The sequence below is a fragment of the Leptonychotes weddellii genome, chromosome 5, assembly GCF_054177405.1.
Source record: "Leptonychotes weddellii isolate Sample4059 chromosome 5, ASM5417740v2, whole genome shotgun sequence".
Lineage (NCBI taxonomy): Eukaryota > Metazoa > Chordata > Mammalia > Carnivora > Phocidae > Leptonychotes > Leptonychotes weddellii.
The window spans coordinates 26,795,497-26,822,334 of NC_138373.1; the positions used below are offsets into that span (position 1 = coordinate 26,795,497).

Consider the following 26,838-nt stretch of genomic DNA (forward strand, 5'->3'; position numbering starts at 1 on the left):
CTCTGCGAGGTGGTGAAAACATTCTAGAAGTGGGCCCTGGTGATGGCTGTACATGTCTGCCAACACTGAACCGTACCCTTGAAATGGGTCAATTATATAATGTGTGAATTGTATCTCAAAGTCCCTTTTTAAAAAAAGATGTTTGAGAATATTGCTTTACCAAATTCTTAGTGTGTTCTAAGGTAGAGCCATGATTGGAGGGTTTTCAATCCCTGCCAATGCTCAAGGGGTACATCCCACACAAGAAGAGATCATTGGTCACAATCCTGTCAAAGCAAAACTCTCCGTCCCAGAACTGTAACATCCAAGAGACAACTCCTCAAGCCTGAAAAGTCAGGATACCTGTTCTCTTCTTCCAGCTCGTCCTTCCTGTTCATCATGGCCACAATGGCTTGTCGCAGTTCACCTAAGGGAAGAAAGCACAGTCGAGATTAATTGGCAGATCCCGCCTGTTTGACCGTCCCCTCACCGAGCTGGATTATGTGCTATTTAGGGCAAGCTGTCTAAACAAGTTCCCTTTTTCCCTTTCAAAATTAATTCCTGTGCAGTCTTCAAGACCCAGTGGGCGCAGCTCATCACTTAATAGCCACACGAAATGGGAGTGCCGGGCAGAGTGAGGAGTGTGGAGGGTTTCTTTAGGCAGCACACTCCACTGCTATGGAAAAAAAGACTGCTTTGCAGCTTCTACACGCTTTTCCAAGCCCCTGCTACTGGACAACATCTGCTCTGAACAATGATCTGTTCCCAGTTACAGCTGTTTATCAAGAGATGAGCAAGCCAATCAAGTGGCATTAGGCTCCAGGTGGACACAGAAATACTTACCCAAGTTTCCTAAGAGACGTGCTTTTCCTACCCGGACTTCTATCGTTAGAATACAGGTGACACTGGAAAGGGGTGGGGCCTCTCCTATACGCAGTCCCTCTTTACTTACAGGAGCTACTCTTTTGGGTATCTTCCACTTGGGAAAACATTCAGTGATAGAAAGCCACTCTTTTAAATAAGCATCCAACTTCCCTATCTTCATCAAACTTAACTGTTTTCACTATCTATCCACCTATTAAAAACGTTTACCGTATCACTCAGATCTCAAGACCCAGAACTTCTGGATTTCTTCAGGAGAGCCAGTTTTGTTCTCCCCTGCCCATCAACAAACCCTGTGAAATTCTGTTTCCCTCTCGGGATTGGCTGCTAGAAAGCTCACAGCCAAATGACCCACCCAGTGAGCGCATGGGGCCACATGGCAACCACGACAGGCTGTTTTATGGGCGTGCACATGAGCTCAAGGAGATTAAATGCCGGCAGCGCTAGAATTTGAATCCAAATCTCCCAATTTTCAACTCTGCATTGGACCTCAGGAAACAGTAACAGCTACTGGTCACATGCAAAGATGGAGGAACTTGGATTTCACAGACGCCTCACAGGGACATTAATGCATCTTACAAAGGAAGAGCACACCCTGACAGGTGAAGTCACACAACCTCACACCTCTCATGTCAGAGCCAGGATCTAAACCGAGTTCTCGGACTCCCAGGTGACACCGCCATGAAGACCCACGGCCCTGACAGAAGGCAGGAGGGCCGGGAAAGAGACCCAGGTCACACGTGTGCTAGATTCAGAAACAAGGCATGTCCAGGTCACGAGGCCACAACCAGGACCGTGGGGGTGCAGTTCCCGGCACATGTTCCCAGACCAGACTCATACAGGATTTTTTTTTTTTTTTAAGATTTTATTTATTTGACAGAGAGACAGCGAGAGAGGAAACACAATCGGGGGAGTGGGAGAGGGAGAAGCTGGCTTCCCTCTGAGCAGGGAGCCCGATGCGGGGCTCGATCCCAGGACCCTGAGATCATGACCTAAGCTGAAGGCAGATGCTTAACGACTGAGCCACCCAGGTGCCCCAGTCACACAGGATCCTTGCAACCTTGCTCAATGTTTGAAAATTCAGTAGAAAAAAGTTCAGTAGAAAAAAAATAGGCAGAAAAGCATTCCCACAAAAGATGCTAGAAAAGGAAAGAGCCAGGTTGGGGGCAAGGACCGAGAAGGATGGAAGGAAGGTTAAGCAGAGCTCACAGACCTGATGAGACAACGGGGACCAAGCTGCCCTGCACCCCGGGAGAGACAGGAACCAGAGCACGAAGCAGGTACAGCCGCCAAGTGTGTACCTGCCTCAGCCGGGCTCGGTAGGTGTCTGCAGAGTATCCTACTGGGTCCAATGTACCTTCCCAACAAGACAGCCAGGCTCCCAAATTAAGGAAGGAAGGTCTTTAAAGGAGGATTTCTTGAGCAGACAATACACATTCACAGACGCCTATTATGAAACAGGATCTAGAGGACTTTGCCTTCTGAACTTGACCAGGTAAGCAGGGTCCTGGCTCTTGGGCTCATACCAGTGTCTCAGCCTCTCTGAGCCTTTCCCTCGGATCCAAGAGGCAAAAAGAGCACCCAGCTTCCCAACTCCGAAAGGGGATGGGAAGGTACTGTGGTAAAGCATTGCCTCTTACATCCTGCAGCAAATAACTTACAAGAACTCAGCATGTACAACTTTAACTGGAAAATGTGGGGGGGAGGGGGAGCCATACACAAACAACCCAGTCATTTCTTCCAGGACACCACAGCCATGGGGAGGAGGGGCGGGGGGGGGGGGCGGAGGACAGGATAAGATCTAGTTGGCCTTTCTCTTCAAGAAGCCCAGCACAGGGATGCCTGGGTGGCTCAGTTGGTTAAGCATCTGCCTTTGACTCAGGTCATCTCAGGGTCCTGGGATCGAGTCCCATATCGGGCTCCCAGCTCAGCAGGGAGTCTGCTTCTCCCTCTACCTCTCCCCCCTGCTTGCGCTTTCTGTCGCTCTCTCTCAAATGAATAAATACAATCTTAAAAAAAAGAGAGAGACAGAGGGGCCCAGTACCAGTGGCCGGCAGCCATGGACTGTGGACACAAACCCAGAAATCGCTCCTGCCCTCCAAGGACTGCTTGCTTCCCGAGTTTTCCTACAAAACCACCTTCCCACTAGGGTTCTCTACTGGTCTAAACTTCTTATAGGGACAGACGAAAAGGTACGCATTTGCAGTGAGTTGCCAGGAGGCTGGAAGAGGTGAGACTTTTTTTCTTCAACAGACTATTTTTTAAAGCAGTTTCGAAGGTACAGAGGTTTTCCGCACACCCCCTGCCCCCACACAGGCACAGCCTCACCCACCATCACCATCCCCACCACAGCGGGACATTTGTTATGACTGAGGAGCCTACACTGATGCGCTGGAACCACCCAAAGTTACCATCAGGGTTGGCTCTTGGCATTGTACACTCTAGGAGTTCGGAACATTGTACTGACCTGTGACCACCGTTACAGAATCACACAACACAGTCCTGCTGCCCCTCAAGTCCCCGGTGCTCCACCTGTTCATCCTCCCTCCCCCAACCCCTAGCACAACCCCCTCTGAATAGGAGAAACTACACTCCATCCGCAAGCCTTCTGTGTGGGGGCAGGAAAGCACACACATGACTGATTCACACCAGTGACCCACTGGCACTGGACCTAAGCATCAGGAGAGCTCTGCAGAGCGCATGTGCACAGCAGGGCACCCCCCCACACACACCACCACCAGGGCGCTCAGCACGGGGTGCCCTGGACTGCTCAGTTCCCCCCGCCCCCCGCTCTGCCAAGCCTCTGCGGGAGGGAGCACGTCACCACCCACACACATGAGCCTTATGACACGCTTGCAGCCCCTTTGCCTGGCCTCAACTGCAGAGACTGCAGCCTCTGAACAGAGGCCTTCCTGAGAGACTCTCTGGAATGATTTATAACTGCACTATCTTGACCCTATATACACGAATTGTCGGGTTTCATGGTCAGAGTGTGTCTTTTCTCACATTCATGCCCAACTTCCAGTCTGATAAAACCCTACTCCTTTATTCAGGCCAGATGAAAAGGCACATCGTCTAGGAAGCCCTCCGGGATTTCCCCACCCCTCCAACAAGTTGCAGAATGTGCAATAATTAACCACTTGTCTCTTACAATTAGCTTACAACTCCTTAAAGACGCACAAAACGTTATGCACCTTGGGTCCCCAAAAGTCCACCACGTTGGGTGCCTGGTTAAGGTTCATGACAATGGGTGATCTAGACTATTCTTACCCAACTACAGTACCATGGAAACTAACAACAGGAGTAAAGCTGCTATGTGATGACCACTTTCTAAATGTGCAAACTATCAGCACCTGACACGTCGTTTTACTTTTCACAACCACATAATGCGGACGCTCAGTACAAAGCAGAAACCCACATTGGGATAAGGCCATAGGGTCTGAAGTCACTTTCCACACCCTAAGTCCAAGAATTGTGGAAAAGGCCTTTGGCAGGACCAAGAGCTGGAACAAAGTCGCCTTAGTGGGGAGCCAGGTGAGGCAAGGTGGTCAGGTGCGGGTTCCAGCAGCTTCCACTCCGAAGACAGGGGCAGGATCCATAAAGAGCTGCTATCAACAGGCTCCTGGGCTAGGCAGATCCGACTTCAAACCCCAGCTCAGCCACTGGGGTTTGAAGGTACCAGGCCTGGTACCCTCAAATGGGCTTCCACCTTTGCAAAAATACAAAGGGGTGATGATGCCACATTCCCTGCAGAAGGATTCAGGAGTAAAATTGAGTTCCCAGCCTGGCAGATACACGGCAGCAAATGCAGAGAAGTGGTTCAGGGTCCTGAATTTTAAAACAGAGGACCCGGGTTCAAATTCTGACCTGCAGCTGGGTAACTCCAGGCAAGTTACCCACCCTCTCTGCGCCATCAACTCCCTTATCTACAAAACTGGGATCTCAATAGTCGCTAAGTTCATACAGTGTCATAAGGATTCAATATGTAATATGTCAATGGGGTGCGCAGAGCATACCCAGCACATAGTAAACACTCAACATGTTACCTATCACTGTAAGTAGTGGCTTCTCCTTCAACAGCAGGGGACGGCAAGATGGGGACAAGGTAGCCATGACTACCCAAGTAGGACTTGGTTCAATCGAGCACATTTTCAGGAGTCAGGAGACTTTACGGAGTTCCTGTGTACCTCAACCTTGGGAAATAAAAGGTTTTTTTTTAAGTTTTCTAAGCCCTAGAGCAGCAGACTAGATAATAGAATTTTCTGAAGTGTCTGACAAGATCACCATGGGCAACGTGGGAAATCAGACTCAAAGAATGAGGTGTCACTTGGAAGAGACGGTGTGTCTGGGTTTGGGGGGCATGGCATGAAGGGATCCCAGATACTGCCCCTCAGACTTTGCAGCTAAAAACTGTGTATTCCATGGGGGAAAGACAACCTGGAGGAGGCAGCAGTCCCCAGAAAGTCCCAGAAAACACGAATGCTCTTCCAGCAAAGAGCCACAGTAGCTGGAATGAGCGAGCTCAGCCACAGGCTCGTCTTGAAGTGACCCTGAGCACAGTAGCCAAGAGCCACCCATGATGAACGTCCCAAGTCAGCAGCTATCCACGAACAAACGCTCGGGACAGACTTTACTTTCATGCGCATTCACCTCGCTGCCTTCTCAGGCAGTAAGGACAGCAAGTGACACTGGGGTTGGTTTTCACAGATCACATAAACAGCATAAATTTCCCCAAGCACCAGTGACATATCCCGGGCACAGGCACTCCCTAACGTGTCCCTTTCTCTCTGCCCCCCGGCACTGCACGTCGCATTACTGGTTTAGTCTCTATCACTGTGGTCTTCTTCCTCTTGATTACCTGCCGCAACACACGTTTCAAGTGCCAGAGAAGCAGCGTCTGCGCCGCGGCCTCCGCAGAGCCTGGCTGAGCCAGGGTCTACCTTGCCCCAGGCTGAAGGCAGACGACCATCCACCTCAAAAATCGGTTCCTTGGTTGGCTTCAGAGAACCACGGAGCAAATCTGACCAAGTACACAGGACAATGTTCACTTTAACCATAAGAAACTGATCTGGGATAAAGAGCAGCCTCTCGAATCACGGCGGAAAGGATGAATCTGTCCATAAATGTTGCCATTTTGGGAGCAAGAAACAAATCTTACATCCCTGCTTCTGTTATATATCCAAATAGATTTCAAATGGAATCATTTCAATGTGAAGTGCGGCCGTAAAACACTAGAAATCTGCGAACAAACATTTACGCCATCTTGCAGCAGGGGCCTTAACGTGAAAGCAAACAAGTACATGAACGAAATCATATTTTGTTTTGTTTGTTGTCAACTTCTGCCCATAGAGGGCCCATCTAACAAAAACCTGATCCATTATGGAAACTTGACCTTGTTCGGGGCAGCCAACAGAGTAGGGAAAAAACACAGTTCTCCCTCACCAAATCCCATACCCCTCAAGTGCCCTCCTGGGAGCCCGGGCAACCCCCTCAGCGGGCACTGCCAGCCTCACTGGACAGGGCAGGGCACGGCAGTATTTTACCGGAATGCAGCCACACTCACCCATTCGCATACAGTCTGCGGCTGCTTTTGCATGACAGGAACAGAGGGTCCCGCTGCATTGCCTGAAATACGTACCATCTGGCCCTTTACAGAAAAGGTGTGCCTGTCTCAGGAGAACATCCAGGAACTCTGCCCTCCACTCCCAGACGCACAGCCTCCTCCAATCCAGGGCTGGAGGCAGAGTCTGGAGCTTGGTAGGGGGTCCGCCGGACACTCACGCCCGGCAGTGGAGCTCACCGGCTGGACCCCAGGAAGACTGCCAACCAGGCGGAAGCAGAGGTGAGCCAGCAGGCGAGCAGCTGCTGCCTCAGACGCTACGGGCCACCCCCCTCCAGCTCTTCAGAGATCTCCTCAGCTTTGCCACTGGTCCCTCCAGCTATCCCTGTTCACCTCCTGCCCTGGATCTTTTGTCTGCCTTCCGTGGTTCCCCAGGGGCGGCTGCATCTACACCCAGGGCTCAGCCACCGCCTGCACCCCATGGATGCCCGACACTCCAGCACACGTGCACCCCAGCCCCTTGGCTGGTTCGCACCCTGCCCGTCTCCTGCACTCCTCCCTGCTTTGTCTGCCACAGAGCAGACCCACTCCCCTTCTCGCAGGCCTCTGGGTCTCGGCACGGGCCATCCTGAGGGACTCGGAGCCTCCTTCAGGTTTCAGCCATGGATCACCTCTTCTGTGAGGCCCTCCCCCACCGACAGGGGCCCATCAAGGAGCCAGGCGGCCCGCCCAGTCTTGCTCATACCCCTCCTCAGGACTCTGCCCCCACAGGCCTCCAGCTGCAGCCAGGGAGACACTGGGCAGCTGGTTACCTCAAACTGAGCCCCAGAGGGAGTCCTCCAAAAGTCTGGGATGCGCCAGTCTCATTACTAGATATGAAGCGGGGAGGGGCGGCGGGGACATGGAAGCAGATGCAGCTGGCCAAGAACAAACAGTTCTAAGTTGCTCCACAAGATATAGGTGCTGAAAGCTGAGTGGAGGACAGCTGGTCAGGCCGTGGGCAGACACAAGGGCAGAAGTCCGCCAAAGAGAAGAGCCAGTAAAACCCCTCCAGGCAAACAAACCCAGGGCAGAGAAAACGCGGAGTTTCACAAAGGGACTGGTGTCTTAAGTGTCAGACACGAGCCATAGAACCCTGCTGCCTGACACGGAGGCAAAGCCACAGAGAAACCCAAACTCAAAGAAGAATCCCTATTGTCTTAGTAAACTTACCACTGGGTGACCTGGTCTCTGCGTGCACAAATGTAGCAGCCAAGACCTCTGAGAGTGACTTGCAGAAACCACATAGCCACAGGAATAACACGGGCACAGAGGAATGGCCACCCCAGCTCCCGCCTGACTCCACCCACCCCAGCACCCAGGACCCTAGGATCCCCTACTATCCCACCACTGTGTCCCAAACCTCAGCCATCCCAAGTCCTCACAGCCAACCAAGCCACCAAGATCCCCCTTTCCCTAAGGCCCCATCACACCTTATCTATACCAGTATGAAAGCACCAAAGCCCCCACACAGCCCAGAATGGGGGAGGGGCGGCCAGAAGTAGACCCCCCACCTGCCCCAGCCCCTGTCCACAGTACACCCAAGACCTTAAGAATGAGTGAAGGGTGGTACGAATTAATGAGCAATTGGCGCCCACGGCTGAAGTTTGCTCATCTCCAGGAACTGAGTGTGGCATGGGCCAGGCAGAAACATCAACTGCGTTTACTAGTAAGTTCAAGGCCTCCCCAGAAAACACTAACCACCGCATTCACAGCTGTAATTTCCTGCCCCAGGGATGGGGATTCAGGCTCAAACCCAGCTTTTTCCAACGGGTCTTGGGAATGGGAGGGCACTAATTCTTCTATCATCACAAGGACCCAAAACTGGACCCTTCCCCTCCTCTTCGGCACATGAATCCACCCACACGAATCCCAGATTTCAAACAGATCGGCAGAGCAGGGACTAACAGAGATGCAGACACACGCCACAGAGAACACCCTTCACACAGGGATGATGGGGGTCAGAGGCTGCTATGTGAAGTACTGGGGCAGGAACCGTGGCGGGAGGGGGAGCACCTGCCCATGCTCAGCCACTGAAGGCCCTGGGCGGGGGGGGGGGGGGGGGTGAGATCTTAAGATTAATTTTGAAAAAGGAGTTAAAAATCATTTTAAGAAATGAGAAAACTCAAGGACTAGGATAACCAGATGCAGTCTATTGGGACGTATGGATGCACATGCACGCACACTCTCACATATACATAGATCTGTATAATAATTCTTTGCCTTTATATAGCAGCTCTTCCCAAAGACCTCAAAGAGCCTTTACAAATGCTCCCCTGGGGCCCATACTCAGTTATATTTAAAGAGAGAGCTCACGAGGGCACAGACACAGAAATAAATAATATGCTTCTACGGCTATATACTTAACCTACACTGTCATTTTTCAAACTTAATGCTTTTTATATCTTTTTCTGCCTACCCACTCCTGCTCATCTCCAAGAGAAAGGATAAACTATATCGAGCTCCTCTGTAACTTCTCTAATCCATCCGGCCCTTGTTGCCTTTTGTTCTGTTTCCAGCCTCCCTGCCAACCCAGGTTTCTACTTTGCAATTTGTTAAGATTGGGGGTGGGGGATGCCCCCAGACGTGTTGCCAGGGCTCCTAAGGCCAGCAGGGACCCTGCAGCATTTCCTGTGTGCCCAGCCAGAGAAGAGCATGCTCTATCCACAATCTCCTTGAATTCTTGCCACCTCCAGAGAAGCAAGGCCTATTGCACCAATTCTATGAATGGGGAAACAAAGGCCTAAAAAAAGGCACCTGCTACAGGCCCCAGAGTCCATCAGACAAGGCCCAACCCTGGTCAGCCTCCCTGGGAAGCCTATCCCCAACCTGCACTGGCAGCACCAGGCTGAGCCGGCCCCCGGGATGGGGCACACCCACCTGGGTGGCTCAGTCGTCAAGCGTCTGCCTTCGGCTCCGGTCGTGATCCCAGGGTCCTGGGATCGAGCCCCGCATCGGGCTCCCTGCTCAGTGGAGGGCCTGCTTCTCCCTCTCCCACTCCCCCTGCTTGTGTTCCCTCTCTCGCTGTGTCTCTCTCTGTCAAATAAATAAAATCTTAAAAAAAAAAAAAAGACCCAAGCCCCCAGCATATGGCCTCCACTCCCCCAACCTCTGCCTACAAGGGGTGGGGGGATCAGGATTCTGATTAAAATCTCCACCCCACCCCACCCTTGACACTGTTTCTACATAACCTAGGAAAAAGAAAAGGTTTGAGGAACCCATGGGAACAAAATGAGAAATACAATCACAAGGGAAAAAAAATACCTTACAACAACGATCAAGCTCTAGATCTTTATCACCTTCCCCATGTGAAATCAGGGGGTTCTGTCTCATTTGTGTACACACACACACTCTCATGCACACACAGTGTATTTACAGTGACTTTAATTCAAACTTTAAGGCAAGTGTCCCAAAAGCAAAAGCCGACTGGGCCCCACAAGTGATGGCAGTGAACACAATGAAGTCCTCACAGCGGTGTGGGGCCAGCTGGAAGAGGGGAGAACGTGGCCCAGGAAGGCAGCAGCCCCCGCCTCCAGTCCACCATCCCAGGCTACCACCATTTCTCATGTGTCAAGAGAAGCCAGCAGCCACATTTTTACATACATCTGATTCAAATGCAGTTGACAAGGCTCTCATCAAGCAGGCCCAACACATCACAGCTACGGGTCACCACTCAGAGATCCCCTGCTCCTAAGCTGGAGCTCCTGATCGCCACCAGCTTGCAAACAGCCTAAGTAGGGCACGTCGGTATAGCCATATATTTAAAAAAAAAAAAAAAAGGTCTCCTAGAGAATGTCAGAAGTATAGAGTTGGAAGGGGGCAGAAGCAGAGACTGAACTCCCCAGGAAACTACCCAGGAACCTCAAAGCGATGGACTTGGGAACCAACAAGGGTCCTAGTCTCCCCGCCCAGCCCACTCAGCAACATCTCGAAAAGACAGCACCCTAAGGACACACCAACAGCCACATTAGGAGTGACTCGGGGGGTGGGGAGGGAAGGGTCTCCTAAGAAAAACGTGGAAAGGTAGGAACTTATCAATGAGTCAAGAACAGTCTGTACGTTTATTCTCCAAAGTTAAAAAGAAAAAGGCATCAGCACAGCATTTAGCTTTAAAGACGTATCTGCCTTAAGAACTAAAAACAGTCATAAAGGTTGCTTCAAGGAGAAGAAATAGAACAGAGAGACTTATCTGGCGAGAAAGAAGATGGGGGGGGTACAGTCACGGCTTGTTTTAAGCAAGTACGGAGGTTCCCGTAACGTGAAACCGATCTGAACGCGACCCCTTCGGCTGTGCCCAGCACACGCAGCACCGCACAGCTGGCACCTTGCTGTCATCGTGAGACCCTTCTGCCCCTCCAAAGTAAAACCCTGCGCCCTCTCCCTGGCAACCACTGGACCGCTTTCTGGCGCCAGGCAATTTCCTCTCCCAGTCCACATGCCCCATCCTCCAGTAGGTGACCTTCTGGTCCTGGTGTGTTTTGCTTGGAAGGTTTCCGAGGTCCGCCCACGTCGGAGCGTGTATCGGCCCTCCTTCCTCCTTATGGCTGCGCGGCCTGCCGTGGTGGGGATAAAGCACCTTCGGTTCACCTGCTCGTCCTCTGATGGCCATGTGGGCCGCTGCTACCCTTGGGGGATGGTCAGCAGCGCTGCATGAACGTTCGCGGACACGTACTTGTTCGAGTCTCGACTGTCAACTCCTTGGGGTAGACACCTGGGAGTGGAACTGTGGGTCACAGGGTAATTCTACTGCACTTTCTGGAAAACCACCACACCCTTTTCCTGCCATCTCACAGAAGAGTTCAGATGTGTGTGGTCAATAGCCAGGCCCAGCGTGGCCAATTCTTATTATTCTTACTTGAGTCATTATTCACGGCAGGTAGATTTTAAAACACAAAATCGCTACAGATCCAGTTCCAAAACAGATTCTGGCGGAGACCCACAGTGGAGACAGAAGGGGCAGAAGACAGCTGCTCAGCTAAGCAGGGATTATTTTTTTTTTAAGATTTTTATTTATTTATTTGACAGAGAGACAGTGAGAGAGGGAATACAAGCAGGGGGAGTGGGAGAGGGACTGAGCCACCCAGGCGCACCCTAAGTGGGGATTATTGCAGGGTGTGGCAGGTGCTTTATTTCACCGTCCTACACGGGGCTGGTACTCCTCTCCTGTGCAGGCAGCGCTAGTTCTGGGCTGCAGTGTTTTATCAAGAAAGGCCCAGTGAGAAACACATAGTGGACACCAGTCCAGGGCCTGGTGTTAAGGTGAAGCGTGGAATACAGGTGTTAATTAGATGGTGTTGGACAAATGCAAAGCTATGCAAAGCAGGGCCTACTGCTCTTCACTGCCCCACAGCTAGATCAGTAGCTGCCCATAAGGAGATGGTATATTCTACCAAGGTACTCACACTGGCATTGAGAACGTGGGCCATCCTACTGCTATGCCAGTGGGATTCCACTTAGATACCCACCCGCCCTATGCTGTGCAGTAGGGCCCAGCAAGAACTCCTCTGAAGCTCTTTGGACAGGGGCGCCTGCGGGGGGGGGGGTGCTCAGTCCATGATCCCGGGGTCCTGGGATCGAGCCCCACACGTCAGGATCCCTGCCCGGTGAGCCTGCTTCTCCCTCTGCTTGCTGCTTCCCCTACTTGTGCTCTCTCTGTCAAATAAAAGCTTAAAAAAAAAAAAAAAAAAGCAGCAGCAGCAGCTCTTTGGACAGAGCATGTCCTCCCTCACTGAACCCACCCCTGCCTGAGGTTTTACTGGCCTGACTCCTAAAGCCACACAGCTGTATAAGCCCTGGGTAAACGGGGAAACCAGGCTCTTCCTCTGCAGTGGTGAGAACATAATTCCTACCACAGAAAGGTTTCTGACCATAAGGAACACAATGCTGGTAGCACGGCGCCCTCCCCACTACTCCAGAGACAGAGCTCCCAGAATTCTCTGCTCCCACAAGGTCACAAACACACAGAAATCAGAAGTAGATCCTCTCTGGCAAACGGTCTCTTGGGAGTGAGCCCGATCCAATCAATATCCATGACGTTCACATACCACCTTCAATGAAGAGACAAGAGGACACCCCTCACGCTGTTCTGTCCGGCGCACCTTTTTCATGGGTCCAAGAGCTTTGCCCTGGCGCTATGGGTGTGGACAGGGAATAAAGTCTCTGCTGAGAGAGGCTGCTTTCTTGGCTTCAGCCCCTGGGAAAAGCAAAGCCTCCCTCCCCAGATCTTACTCTCCAGGGCCTGGACCTGGCAGGACAGAGCTAGGACAGAACAGATCATGGCAGATATTAGGAGGGTAATGGTTCGCCAGCCTGGCTGAGCTACACACTGGAACCACCTAGGAAACCATTAAAAAAACACATGTGTGCGCATGGGCACGCACGCACACACACACACACACACACACACACACACACTCCACCAGTGCTCAGAGTACACCACGGGACTAGCCAGCCCAGCATCTCCAGGGGTGGGACCCAGGCTTCGGTGTCCTTGTAAAGCTCCTCAGCTCACCGTGCAGCCAAGGCTGGGCAGCAGGAGACCCCCAGCTGGAGACGCCTCAGCACAGCGGCAGTGGCACGTGCCAACCTTCAAAAGCTCCCACTGCGGGCCAGCCACTGTCCAGAGAACTTTGCAGACGTCGCCTCGATCGAGCCCCCCCAACAACCCCCTAAGTGTAAGTGGTCACCATTCCTATTTTTCAGATGAGCCAACAAAGGCTCAGAGGTTAAATAACCTGCTCAGGGTCACACAGCTAGGAAACCGGGAAGTCTGCTGTGCTGGAATCCTGTGTTCCCAATCACTAGGCTGCAGAGCCTGATGGGGAGGCCTCGGTCCTTTGTCTGTAAAGATCACCATGGTTTCTCTGGGGAAGTTTGCAGGAGCTTTCCCCCTTTGGGGAAAGGTGATGGAAGTGTGCCCCAACACTACACAAGCCCTATTAACCACTCCAGCCTGCTCGCAAGTGTTCATGTTGGGGCTAGAACATTAAAGGGGACACAGCACCCCCAGGGGCAGCTTGGGGTTTCAGGGCGACTGGGAGCAAGCCACAAGGGAACAGCAGACACTGAGGAGACAGGGCCCCAGATTCTAGCCTTTTCCTGCACGTGGCAATTTTGTATCTACTGCTAACCTTGGAGCGAAGGTCAAGGCTTGGCTGTAGTAAAGGAATCAACGAGTCCCTTAGTTCATGGGGCTGATGGGGTCCTCCCCCATCTTACAGGTGGAAAACCCAAGCAGGGCCCTACCAGTAACTGCAGCTAGCGGAATGCAGGTCTCCTCATACCAGACATTGGGAGAAACACTAAAAAATGGTCTCATTCAGCCCTCCAAACAGTCTCAGGAAGCAGGTTCTAGAAATCAAACCCATTTTATTTATTTTTTTTTTAAAGATTTTATTTGACAGAGAGAGAGACAGCGAGAGAGGGAACACAAGAAGGGGGAGTGGCAGGGGGAGAAGCAGGCTTCCCGCGGGGCAGGGAGCCCGATGCAGGGCTCGATCCCAGGACCCTGGGACCATGACCTGAGCCGAAGGCAGACGCTTAACGACTGAGCCACCCAGGCGCCCCTCAAACCCATTTTATCGGTAAGGAAAGAGACACAGACCAAAACCCTGGCCCCCTGACAAGGAGACCCACAACCACAACTACCATGTGACACCTATGATCTCTCCAACCCCGGCGGGGGGGGATCTCTGAGAGAGGCCAGGGCTCCAGACCAGCTATATTATACATCTCCCCCCAACACACACACCCCAAAAAAGGTCAACACTGCTGATTTTCAGAGACAAAGTCTCAGCAGGTTCTAGGCAGAGTTGGCTGGGCCAGAGGTTGTGGACACACTTTCTCCACCTCTTCCTCATTTCTCCTCTACCAACAGAGGAGGAGGGAGGCTTGACCACCTGATCCGGGGTTTCCAGTACCACCTAAATGCCAGGGGCTGGAGACAGGAGAGAAGGAACACTCCCTTACTTGATGGAAGCTGGTTCCTAGCACCTGCGACCAAAGGAGTCCTACCCCGCAAGCTGCAATCTGGGACCTACAGCGAGTCGGCACTGGAGGCAATGGCCAGCAAGCCAGGACACACGCGGGACGAGAGAAGGATGTAAGCAAAGACGGGAGACAGGACAAGGATTCCAGGTCCTCGGCTGGTTCAGCTTTAGGGCAAAGTGCTTTAGGCATGTCACGGCCCCTGTGCGTCTATAAAATGAGCTAGTTGGACAAGCTGGTCCTCTAGAATCCTCCTAGCTCTGTGAGGCTGGGATTCCTGGGGAACAGCAGAGGAGTCTTTCTAGTTTCTGCCTGCTGCCAGCAAAGAGAGAGCCTCGGGCATCCCCGTCATCTGCTCCTCTCTGCCGGCTAGCTGCGTTTGGCTGGACCGCCCCACACCAACAGCATCAACGGGACCTGGACCGGTCCGCGGCGCCCGGGCTGCCATGGCCCTAAGGGCGGCGCACCAACATCTGCTGCGATTGGCCTCATGCACAGCAGAGTGGTGGGGTTAACTGACAGCAAGGAAGATTAATTACATGTGAAATACCCATAAATAATTAAGACATCAGCTGCACAGCTTCTTTCCGCCCTCAGGCTGTGATATCCCATGCATGGCCAATTCTGACAGAGCCGCACACGTAATCTGCAATTAATTAGAAGCACACAGCTACAGAGGACATAGGCCAACCTCACAGCAGACGGAGTCCATTGGCTCTCTGCTGTCCCGCTCTACACTTCAGCACTGTGAGGTCTGGTCCACAGAATGCGAGCTCCATGTCGCCAGGATGGACCAGGTCCCAGCCCCAGCTGCACCACTTACCTCCTGTGCAGCCGTGGGTGTTTCACCCGCCCGGACTCGGTCTCCCCACCTCTGAAGTGACGAGAGAGCGGACAGGAAGCGCTCTGTGAATGCAGGATGGGAGACTCCTGTCTGGCTAAGCAGCAAGGGATAGCAGGGAAGGCACAACGATGCTCGAAAGTCTTACAGTTTAAGGCCAGGGAGGCCCAAAAAGGTAGAGACAAGAGACGCTCAGAACACAAGCCCACAAGCAACGGCCATCGTTGGACTGCCCTGACAGCGCGCATCACACTGTCCCAAGTACCAGGTTTTTCCACGGCTGCTGCTGCCATGAGGCGGCCCTCCCCACGCCCGGGACTGCCGAGAAGGGGCCATGTCTAACGGCAGGCAGAATACAGGAAGGAGATGGGACCCACAGATCAAGCTGTGCCTCCCCACCACCCGCCCCGGGGCAGGGAATGGAGACTCCAACCAGCAAAGAGCAGGAGGACTTGCAGACTGGAAGAAGAACACAACTGGACACTGAAGGGCCAGAGGCCTCCAACAGTCATGCATTGAGTGCTCTTTCACCCCTGGTCCATCTTTACACCCTCTCCTGCAGGAAGCCTTGTGGAGTCTACAAGATGGAGCCAATTCTTCACCTTGGGGCAGCGTGAGGATACCCGCCCTGGCTCAAGGAGCTCTCTGTAGGACCAGGAACAAGCCTTTCCCAGTAAGAAATAGCAGGGGCTACCCTTTCTCCCTGCTTGAAAATGGGTATGGTATCCAGAACTGCAGTAACCAGCTTGCAAACACAGGGCGGCAAGCCCTAGCACGGAAACGATCAACTACACAAGTTTGGGGCAGCTTCCGCGTCCTGGCGGTTATAAATAATGCTGCGATCAACACAGGGGTGGCATGTTATCTTTTCGCCAATTAAGGTCTTTCTCTGCATAAATACACAGTAATAGAATTAGTACATTACGTGGTATTTCTTTTAATTTTTTGAGGAACCTCCATACTCTTTTCCCCAGGGCTGCACCAATTTGCATGTGGAATTTAAGAAACAAAAGGGAAAGAGACAAACACAGACTCTTGAATACAGACAGCTGGTGGTTGCCACGGGGAAGGCGGGGCAGGGGTAAACACATGAAGGGGATTAGGAGTACAATTATCTCAAGTAGCGCTAAGAAATGGTTGAATATTATACATCTGAAACTAATATAACACTATTACACTTACATAACGGTAAGTAAAGAAATTGGGGCAGAAAGAACTGGAATCCGTGGTGGCACTGAGCGTCTGAACCTTGCCAGCAACCACCGACCTCCCGACCTCCTGTTGTAGGAAGGAAATAAGCTTGCTTACACAGGTGATGGTGACAGGGGCAAGCAAGTGCTGAGGACACGCCCACCTTCAGGCCCACCTGGAGCTCAACAAGCCCTCTGGGATCAGCCCCACCTGGAGCCCAATCCTGCTCAGAACTGAGTTAGTGGTGCTCTCGGGGCCTTCCAGTCGCAGTCTGGAACAATGGCCGCGGGTTGGCCTTGGGGACTAAGGGAAATGAAGTACTTGATAGGATGGGACAATCACTCACACGTAATAGGTTCTCAATAAGGACTGACGTCCCTGGGAGACAGTGCAACACAGTCAAAAACAAACAAACCTCCAGGTTGAGGGTCAGAAGAGCTTAGATCAGTTACGGGGTTTTACCTCAGGCGAGGGATTTAACCTCTCAACCCATTTCCTCACCTGTAAAATGGCGAGAGCAGTAATTTCTCCCCCCCACCCACAGGCATTATGCCATTACGGGGATTAAAGGGGATGGCTGGAAAACACCAGGAGGCAGAAGCTGGAAAGCGAACCCCCTCCCCCACCTATTCAGGCCCCCCACTCTGCCCTGGAGCAGAATCACCCCCCATCAAATCCTCTAAAGGAAGTGAGAGGAGAGACCACCACCTGCCCTTGCGGCAACCAAGTTTCTTTGGGCTCCATCCCCGGCAGGAGCAGGGAAGAGCAAGGAAAAAAGCACTACACAGAGCAAACCGGGGGGGGGGGGGGGCGCACGACACACGGACGACGGACTCCTCAGGGCAGAAACTCCCCCAGACTCAGTAGGGAATTTTGCACCTAAGATAAAATGCAGCCCTCACGAACCTCTGCCTTCTTTCATGCTGAATCCCTGTCCCCATGATGAGGGAGAAGGCAAGCAGAGGACAAAGCATAAGCTGACACCCTACAACCTCCCCAACCCCCCACTCTTGGGTGGGACATGTGTGACATTCTTCCAGGGATCTCCCAACTATCTTAATATTAATACCTTGCTGGGGGAAAAAACCTTAACTTGACAATGGCAAGACCTCTGGTATCTTGTAGGTTGGTCCTCTTTAACATATGAAACTTCTTTTGAAACCTCCCTATTCCCTGGCACCTGGGTGGCTCAGTCCTAGCGGCCACCTTCAGCTCAGGTAGGGTCCTGGGATCGAGCCCCACCCCCCTCATAGGGAAGCCTTTTTCTCCCTCTCCCACTCCCCCCTGCTTGTGTTCCCTCTCTTGCTCTATCAAATAAATAAAATCTTGGGGGGAAAAAATTCCCTTTTCCTAACTGCCCCAACTCCTGAGTATATAATCAGCCACCCCTCACAACCCCGGTGCTGCAGCTCTTTCTGCCCACGGGTCCTGTCCCCCTGCTTTAATAAACCACCATTGGCTCCAAAGACGTCTCAAGAATTCTTTCTTAGTCGTTGGCTCTGGACCTCACCCCACCTATATTCCAAAACCCCATCACCCGAGACCTAAGAAGCCGAAGAAGGCCCACCTACTCTCAGATGGTGCAGCCGGGTCTGGGACCCCCTCCCCAGAGGTCCTCAGGGAGAGAACGTGAGGACCACCGCCTCCATCATCTATTTCCTCCAGGGGCTGAATGACACCCTCCGACTGCAGCTCCCTTCTGTGTGAACCTACAGTCTGGGCGTTACAAATGCTGAGCCCATCCGTTACTCACGGTGATTCCTGCAGTCAGACACCACACTGCCACCAAAGAAACCCGCAGGAGAGAGGAGAGCGCACCACAGAAACCAATGGAGCACTGACCGCGGACCAGAGCCCAGCGTCCTCCTGACTTAAGAATGCATGAGGAAGGGACCAGGTATTACGAGCGACCTCAGGGCACGAAGCAGCTGGTTCACTAACCCCAGCTGAACAGCACCCTGGGCGGGGCTGCCCCGCCCCATGCACACACCCAGGCCTTGGGGCTGGCCCGAGGTCGCATGATGAGCATCACACAGAACTGAGCTGCACCCTGAGCCCAAATCCAGGCTTTTCCAAACACATGCCAACAGTTCCTAAAACCATGGGAGGAGAGGAGAGCCAAGTAGAAGAGACCCCTGCATTCACTGCCTCTACCTCCCGGTCCTGCCCCTCCTGCAAGAACAAGCTAGAACAAGCTCACAACCACCTGCTCCAGGAACGGCAGCTCCTCGGGGACCAGATGGCCCCAAGTTCTCTCACTGGGCAGCTCACAACACCCCACACCTGGTCCGGCGCCCGCCCCTCCAGAGGTTATTCATTCATTCATTCACCAGTCATTCCCGAGCCCCCACTATGTGCCACCCATGACACTAGCCAGAGTGGGGCAGGGTCCCCCTCATAGAGCTTCAGACCTGTGGGGGAGCATACACTAAACAGGCCCAGAAGGAAATCGCCACAAACAGGCTGCGGAGGGAAAGAACAGGAAGGAGAAATATTCTGGGAGGAGGGAGTGGGCAGGCAAGTCTGAGGGGGAAGCAAGGTGGTAACTGAAAGGTGATGGTGGGGGGTGGGGGGGTATCCAGGCAGAAAGAAGGGCCAAGTCAAGCCCCCAACCCCCCCGAAGCAAGCACGCACTCAGCAGGGATGAGGAACTGGCTGGAGAGCGACAGGTACAGAACACGGGACAAAAGAGCAGGGTTTTACAGGCCCCAACAGGAATCTGGATTTTGCCCCAAGTGCAGAAAAAGGCCCTGCAGGGCTCAGAGGGGGAAGTGAGCCAGGGCAGGAAGGTCTGGATGTGCCCGTGTCCCATTTGCGCAGAGAAACCACTGTGTCGTAAACAGGATAAGGGCGTGTGGTCTTTCTAGGAGTCCTTGTGCACGTCCCATTTTACTAAAACCCTGGGCCCCTACAGGAAACACCAGCTGGTGCTAATCGTCTGCTTCCTGGGCTGCCAGCCTGTCTTAAAGGGGCTGGGGCCGCAGACCTTAGACAGGTGGCTGACGGGCCTGCCGGACAGCAGAGCCACAGCCTCCAGACACCAGGGCCTCCTCGGAAGCACCGGCGCTCAGCTCTGGCTGCATGTTTGTAAAAGCCTGGGCCATAGGCATGCTGGGAGCCTAGCTCCTAAGCCTTCTGGAAACCAGAGGTGTGTTAAGCAGCCCAACCCCTCACACGGGGTCCCTCAGGGAATTGCCCTCCTGTCCTGGTCGCTGGGCCCGGCAGCAGGCACTGGCACTGAACCCTGCCTTTGTGTTACTCACAGCCTATGGTCTGGGGCATCTGTGCAAAGCCCACTCGTCTGGAGAAATCTGTGCCGAGTTCCACAATTAGTCTTTACTGAGAATAATGCTCAGACACCAAGATGGGCAGCAAGAGAGACATGGGGGTGCTGGTTGCTGGGCCCCATGAGGGCCGGGACCGGCTGAGCCCAAGTGGCCAGTAACACTGCCACCTGCCGTAGGAACTGCTGGGGGGTCGCCCCCACGCAGGGATAGGGGAAGAGGGCCATCTAAGACCAGCTGCAGTTGGAGACACAGAAGCTGCAGCTCTGAGAAACCTCCCACCCAGCTCAGCACTCGGTGCCAGCTCCAGCTTTCTGGAAATGAGTTTCATCCTTCTCGAAGCACCTGAAACTCTACATTCACTGTGAAGAAACCAAACAGGTGAGATCACTCCCATTTTAGAAATGAAGAAATAAGAAGCTGAAGAGGTTAAATGTTGGGCCCGGTAAGAATGTTCATCTTACATAACCTCCTATAGAGTCTTGGGGTGCTGGGCTTCTCCGCTAGAGAGTAGCCGGCCCCCCAAAATTGGATAAGGCCCCCTGTGAGAGAAAACTGCTTCTGTTAGCAATCGGATCTGCACCTGTGGGGTGGGCGGGCCAGGCAGGAAGCACGCGTGAGCAGAGCCGGCAGGTGGGACTAGGAGGGACTGCTGACAGGCAGCCAGCAGCCACCATTAGGCTACAGCTGAATGCTATGCAAAATTGCCTCGAGCTTATGAGATGTTCTGATTTTCTCACTGGGGTTGTTTGGTTTGTTAGGTTTTTTTTTAACATGAAAATCGCCCTATGATTAAACGTTGGCGACTAATTAAAAAGATATTTTCAACACTGTGCAGCCCAAATGAAACCCCTCTGTGGACGGCCAGTTTGAAACCTACGGGCGTGAGTGGGGGCAGAAAGTGAAGGAACCACGCAGTAAACAAGCAAATCACCAGCTGTTTACATTCCAAGATCAAGGAATGGCAGGGGATAAAGCTCAGGCCTGGGCAGGGACCCATGGCGCCTGCAGAATCCTGGACTTGATCCTGGGGGGTGGGCAACCTTTGAAGGGTAAGCACCACCTGCATGGGAGTTACACAAACCTACATAGGTGGTAACATTTGTCACCGCTACACACACACACCAGCTCCTATAAAAACGGGTGAAATCAGATAAGGTCTATAGCAACATCAGTTCTCTGGTTTTGACAACATACTCTGGTTCTGTAAGATGGTACCACTAGGGGAAACTGTGGGGCAGGGTACATGGAAATCATCTACTATTTTTTTTTTTTTTTTTACCATTTCTTGTGAGGTTTAAATTCTTTCAAAAGTTTTTTAATGCCAAAGGAAAACCCCCCCACAAAGTTCCGTGGTCAGATTGACCGTGTGATCTTCCACCTGGAGCGGGCACCAGCTGTCCCAAATCCCCTTTTCCTCTTTAGCTGGCCACATGACCACTCAGAATGAAAACCTGCCCCACCTTCTCTTTCAGATATGGCCATAGGATTCATGCTAGCCCAAGTGCAGTGAGCGGGAAGGCACGCTGGGAGTGTGGGGCCATGCCTCCTCCCTGGCAGAAAGGTGCATGTCACGGGCATGTGGACAAGGGCAATGCGTGAGAGATGACAGGCCAGCCACATAAAGGGGGAACCAGGTCCCAAGCTATCAGATGGGAAGAGACAAAATTCCACCTTGGTCTAACCAGCGTTACTGCGGGTCTTTGTTACAGTAGTCTGAGTGACTTCCTGCCTAGTATGCTACCATATGCATTTCTTGAGGAAGCAACCAACGCATTAGCAAGGTGGCTTTTCAGTGCCATCCCACAGCCCACAAGAGCTGGGAATGAGCAAAGGAAATTTACAGAAGCCAAACTTCTCAGGTCCCTAGTGAAAGCACTGCATCTTAAGCTGTGACAGTCTTGCTTCAGTGTCCCTCCCTCCTCCCCAGTGTGATTTAGATGCAGATTTAGTCCCTGTCCCTCGAGAGGAGCCATCTTAGTGAAGATGGATGGTGGAGGGCCACCTCTGGAAAGCAATCGCTCTTCCTCTCCTCCCAAGCTAGACCAAGCAGCACACCCACTGCGGAGCTCTCTATTAAATATGGTTGGGGTCTGTTGGCTCTAACTTCTCAACTCAATCACCTGAACTTAATATCCACACAGAGAACTCTGCGAAACTCTCCTCTCTAGAGCGCTCTCTCCACTTCAGGGACGGTGACTCATCTGTGCGACAGGACCATAGTGATGAATCTGAAGGCTTCAGGGAGGAGAGGGGAGAAGGGACAGGAATCCCCACACAGACAGCCCGTGTCACCAGTTTTTGAGTTTTCCATGGCTCACATATTACCTGGAAAAAAAGAAATCTGCTGCTCTAAGTTATCAGTGCTACTCAGAAGAGAAAAAATTCTCACATAGACCAAAGGGGTCAAACTTCATTAAAGATATGTTGGTGGATTTTTTTTTTCCTCCAAATGCTCTTTTCAAATCAAACTCTTCGAGCAGTCCAGCTTTGTATTTGCGTTAACCATGGCCTTAACTGGGGAAAACCTGATGTTATGTCGTTCCCAACACTCTGGGGAGCGAGGCTGACTTCCCTGAAACCCCCAAAGCCAGCCTCAACCTCCCTCCTGCAGTGATCAGCCAGGGAAGTGGCAAAAAGAAGCATTGACCGGATGCAAGTGGGTCTGAATTCAGAGCCAGCTCATCCCACCTGAGGAGGTCGGGCCATGCCGACATTCCTGGCAGACACCCGGATGCAGCAGAAGGTGAGTGTCTGGCATTCTTCCCAGTTTCTTTTCCTCGTCGTACTCTGCCATTTGGACCTATCTCTGGAAGGTAGGGGATGCTCTGAATACAGTATACAGCAATAAAGACCAGGGTCAGCCACTATTTCTAACAAAGACTGGCACAGGAAAATGCACCAGATTTCCAGTATTCGTGGTGATCAGTGAGTCAACTATTCTGTGTGCAATGAAGAACATTTCAACTGCAGCGCCGGACAGTGATGGCCTCAACCCAAAGCTAATCCTGGAGCCATTCTGGATGAAGCCACGCCACCACGTAAATGTGGGTGGCGAGAACGTTTTAGAAAGAACTGCCCCCCCAAAAAAAAGTTGGGGCGCCTGTGGCTCAGTTGGTTAAGCGGCTGCCTTCGGCTCAGATCCTGATCCTGGGGTCCTGGGATCGAGCCCCACGTCCGGCTCCCTGCTCAGCAGAGAGCCTGCTTCTCCCTCTCCCTCTGCCTGCCACTCTGCCTACTTGTGCTATCTGTCAAATAAATAAAATCTAAAAAAAAAAAAAAAAAGAATTGGCCCCAAAGAACTCTAGCCAGGGTGATCTTGGCGTCTGGTTTCCCTTGAAAAGATTCTCCTGGCATCCAGTTGCCCACAAGCACCGAACCACACCTTGATTTTTCAAACAGGGCACCTAACTATCAGAAGGTCTGGGACCAAGTCATAGGCACAGTTCGAGGAGATGCATTCTGATTTTCTGTGGCCTCATCTTGAACAACAGTTTTAGATGTGGGTTTCCAATTCCAGGAAACTGAAGTGAGCAGAGGTCACTGGTTTTTTTCAAGTGTAGTTCATCTTTTTATCTGTGAATTTCAGAAGGGCCCCAATCACACAGGCCTCTGGGGATAAGTGAATAAATTAATGATCACAAGAACGCCATGGAGAGAGGATAAATGGAATCAAGGACACGTTAAGACACTTTCCTTTTTCATTATTATCAAGGGGCAGCTGTGACTAACCAAAGTTGCCAATATAAAATGATTAAAATTAATTAGGGGGTCAGTAAACTGGTGGTGAGAGGGAGGAACACAACACGAGGGGAACTGAAGGCTCAGAAGACAACGTGCAGCAGAAAGCTACCCGAGGGCAACGGGATTTAGAGGAGAAAAAGCAACAGGGGCCTTGAGGACGAAGACCAGAAAAGGTGGCTTCCTTCAGGCCAATAAGGTGCTCAGATCAAGAAACACAATCCCTGCCCTTCCTAGCAGGAAGCTAATTGATCTTTCCTAAAAATGCTGATTCAGGAAATGGGGTCATAGAAGAGGCCTGAGCTGCCGAAGGAACAGCTCAAAGATGAAGAGGCACACACTCAGTCCTGGGAGGGATGGGACTAGACATGGGTAGAGGGGCCGGGGCTTTCAACCTAGGGCGGAAAGGACATCGGTCGTCTGAATTTCCAAAGAGCCCACAGGTCATCCTGCTAAGCAGAGAGCCCCAGAGCCTCCTAAAGTGGTTGGCTCTGCTGCCTGGACCCCGAAAAGCTGTTCTCCATTGCCCCCCAGTCCGCCCACCATCCACTCTCCACCCAGTGGCCAGCGTGGCCCTCCTCTGCTCCAGAGTCCCCATCCACGCAGGGTGACCGCTAACGCCACCCCCCCGCCCCGCCCTACTTTCCCGCTGCCCCTGGCTCATTCTGCCTAAGCCATACGCAGCACCCTCCCACCCCCAAGGCCTCTGCACTGGCTGTGCCCTCTGCTGGGAACTCTTCCTCCACTAAGCTCCCTTCCTCACTGCATCAGGCCTCTCCTTCAAAAGCCCCTCACCAGAAGGGCCTTCACAGACAGCAGGCCACAGAGCCCCTCGGCCACTCTCCATCTGTGCTCGTGTTCTGCTTCGTTTTCCTTCCGAGGACACAGCCTCCCCTGATAGATTTACTTGTTTGTGGTCTCTGAAATTCTCCAATAAAACGTAAGCTCCCTGTTTCCTGCTATCCCCCTTGAGCAGTGGTTTTCACCTGAGGTGGGGGGGTTGCCCACCCCCACAGAACATCTGGCAATGTCTGGAGACACATCTGGCCCTCGAGTGGGGGAGGCCAGGGCTGTTGCTAAGCCTCCGACAGCGCCCAGCACAGCCCCCACCGCAGGGAAAGACCCAACCCAAATGTGAGTAGAGCTGAGGCCGAGGGAACCTGCCCCGGAGCCCAGAGCCGCGCCTGGCACACAGGAGGCCCCCGGTGTCTGTTGAATGAAGGTCTGAATAAGTGAACAGCCAGAGGCAGCAGGTCACCAGGCTTAGGAGCCAGGCCCACAAGGTCACAGGCGCTCCTGGCAGGGACTCACTACCGTGTGAGGGGAGGCGAGCCCCTTCATCACCAAGACGCTCTTGCTCGTCAGTAAGACAGGGATAATGATACACGGGCCTCATGGGCTGCAGGGCAGAGCCGCCAAGGATGGGGGACCAGGGCGGGGAGAACCGTAACCTGCGGAGAGCAGAGTCCGGGGCACAGAACACACCGAGTCCATCCTTATTCATGTGAGTCCCGGCGGCCCGCCTCCACTGTCCGTAACGGTTGGTGTCCAGGCTCCTCTGCTCCAAGCCCCCGTCAGAACCAGCCAGATGCAAGGGTCGTAGGTCACAGAGCGGTGGACTGCAGGACGTCTGCACCACGTCCTGGAGGCTCAGGCACATCTGGGCATCCTGCTTGCTCCCCTCAGAAAAGCCCAACTCGTAAGCATTCCCTGAATCAGAAGCGCATGGATGCTGGCGCGATTCTCCCGAACCCCAGTGCAAGTCTGAGAACCGGAGCACCGTGGCTGGGAGGAGCAGCAGAAGGCCATGGAAAGACCCCAGAGGCGAGGGACAACCCACCCCGAGATGGGCTACGTCTGTTCCTGTTCCCTGAGGTCTCCTTATTTCCCCTAAGCTCTGAATTCTAAATAAATCAGAAAACTCAGCAGGAGAGGTCAAATCCCACCTGGGCCATGGCATTCTCCCCACCCAGCTCTGCCCCCGACAAGCCCCCAGCACATGTACACCGGCACACGGGAGGTACCAAATACTGAGCCCCAGGAGCGGAACTGAACCTCCCTGCTACACATGTACCCCACTTCTATGGCTGCTTCCGTTTTGTGGCTTCAGGGAGAACAGGAGATGTGTCTTCTGAGAAGGACCAGGGAAAAGGGCAGCAAAAAGAAACGCAGCCTGGCTCCCAGGGAGAGGAGTCGTGGATTGGACGCTCAGCCAGTCACCCAGCAGGTTCGGGTGCCATTCTTATGGGCTCTATTTTATCCAAGGTTGCCAGCGAATCTGTGAGGCAGAGATTACTGATCCCATTTTGCAGAGGAGGAAACAGAGCCTCGGGAAAGTCACCCACCCACAACCATATACCTAAAAACAACCTGAATTCGAAGTCTCTTCTCAAGGAAAGGGCTCTGTGTTGGAGAGACACCAAGTCTCTCACTGTCCAAATCCATGGGGAAGAGGTGTCCCCAACTTCCCGCCCCCATTTCCCTGCCCCTCACACACTGCTCCCCCGAGGAACGGGGACTTGTCCCGCTTAGGAGCCTGGCAGGAGGCACTGAGCATGTCCAGCCTAGTCCCTTGTGGGTTCCCCTTCTCAGGACCCACCAGCTGCTCACCCACCCATGGGGTATGCTCAGGACCTGGCCCTGTGGGGTCTCCACCTGACCAGCGAACTCAGGGTTGACATTTTTGCAAGTCCACCAGCTCACAGCTTTAAAGCGATTTTCCAGGCAGCTCTATTGATAAGACTACCATTTTGATCTGCATCTCTGTCTGGTGACACCTAAGCTGAGTCCTAAAGATGAACAAGCGCTCTGTAGGCCATGAGGGGGGACACAGGGCAGGGGGAGCTCCAAGCGGGAGGACCAGCAGAGACAGTATCCTGAGCACCTGAAAGCTCAGGGTGCAGGGGCCTGAGGCAGCTCGGTGCTGCTGAAAAGCAACCGGACACCCTATCAGAGGGTGAGGGGCAGACGCTCTGCCAGCCCTGTCCGTCCAGTCCGGCAGCTGTGACCCTCCAGAGGCTGAACTCCACCAAGGTTAGAGGCTGGGGGCTGGGGGGTGGCTAAGGTGGCTGGGACGAGCGGGGAAGGCAAACTCTTTACTGTGCCCCATTAGTATCTTCATGCAGGTGTATTCACATACAGAGCACCAATTTTAACAGTTATCTTTAAAGGTAACGTTTAAGATCCAGGAGAGGAAATGGAGAAATCAATTAATGGCAACATAGAGTCTCTAAGGGCAGAAATAAAAGGTGAATTGGCAGAACTTAAAAATGCTATCAATGAGATCCAATCCAATCTAGATAATCTAACAGCTAGGGTAACTGAGACAGAAGAGA

The 26,838-nt window shown here is 52.8% G+C and overlaps 1 protein-coding gene across 1 annotated transcript in view; it reads right to left on the reverse strand.

Annotated features, from left to right (window-relative positions):
• The window catches only part of SNX29 (sorting nexin 29), a 507,745-nt gene that overhangs the window by 387,775 nt on the left and 93,132 nt on the right, over positions 1-26,838 (reverse strand). The window contains exon 13 of the mRNA XM_081818879.1: positions 343-406. Coding sequence (XP_081675005.1) covers positions 343-406 — 64 coding nt within the window. The remainder of the gene's footprint in view (positions 1-342; positions 407-26,838) is intronic.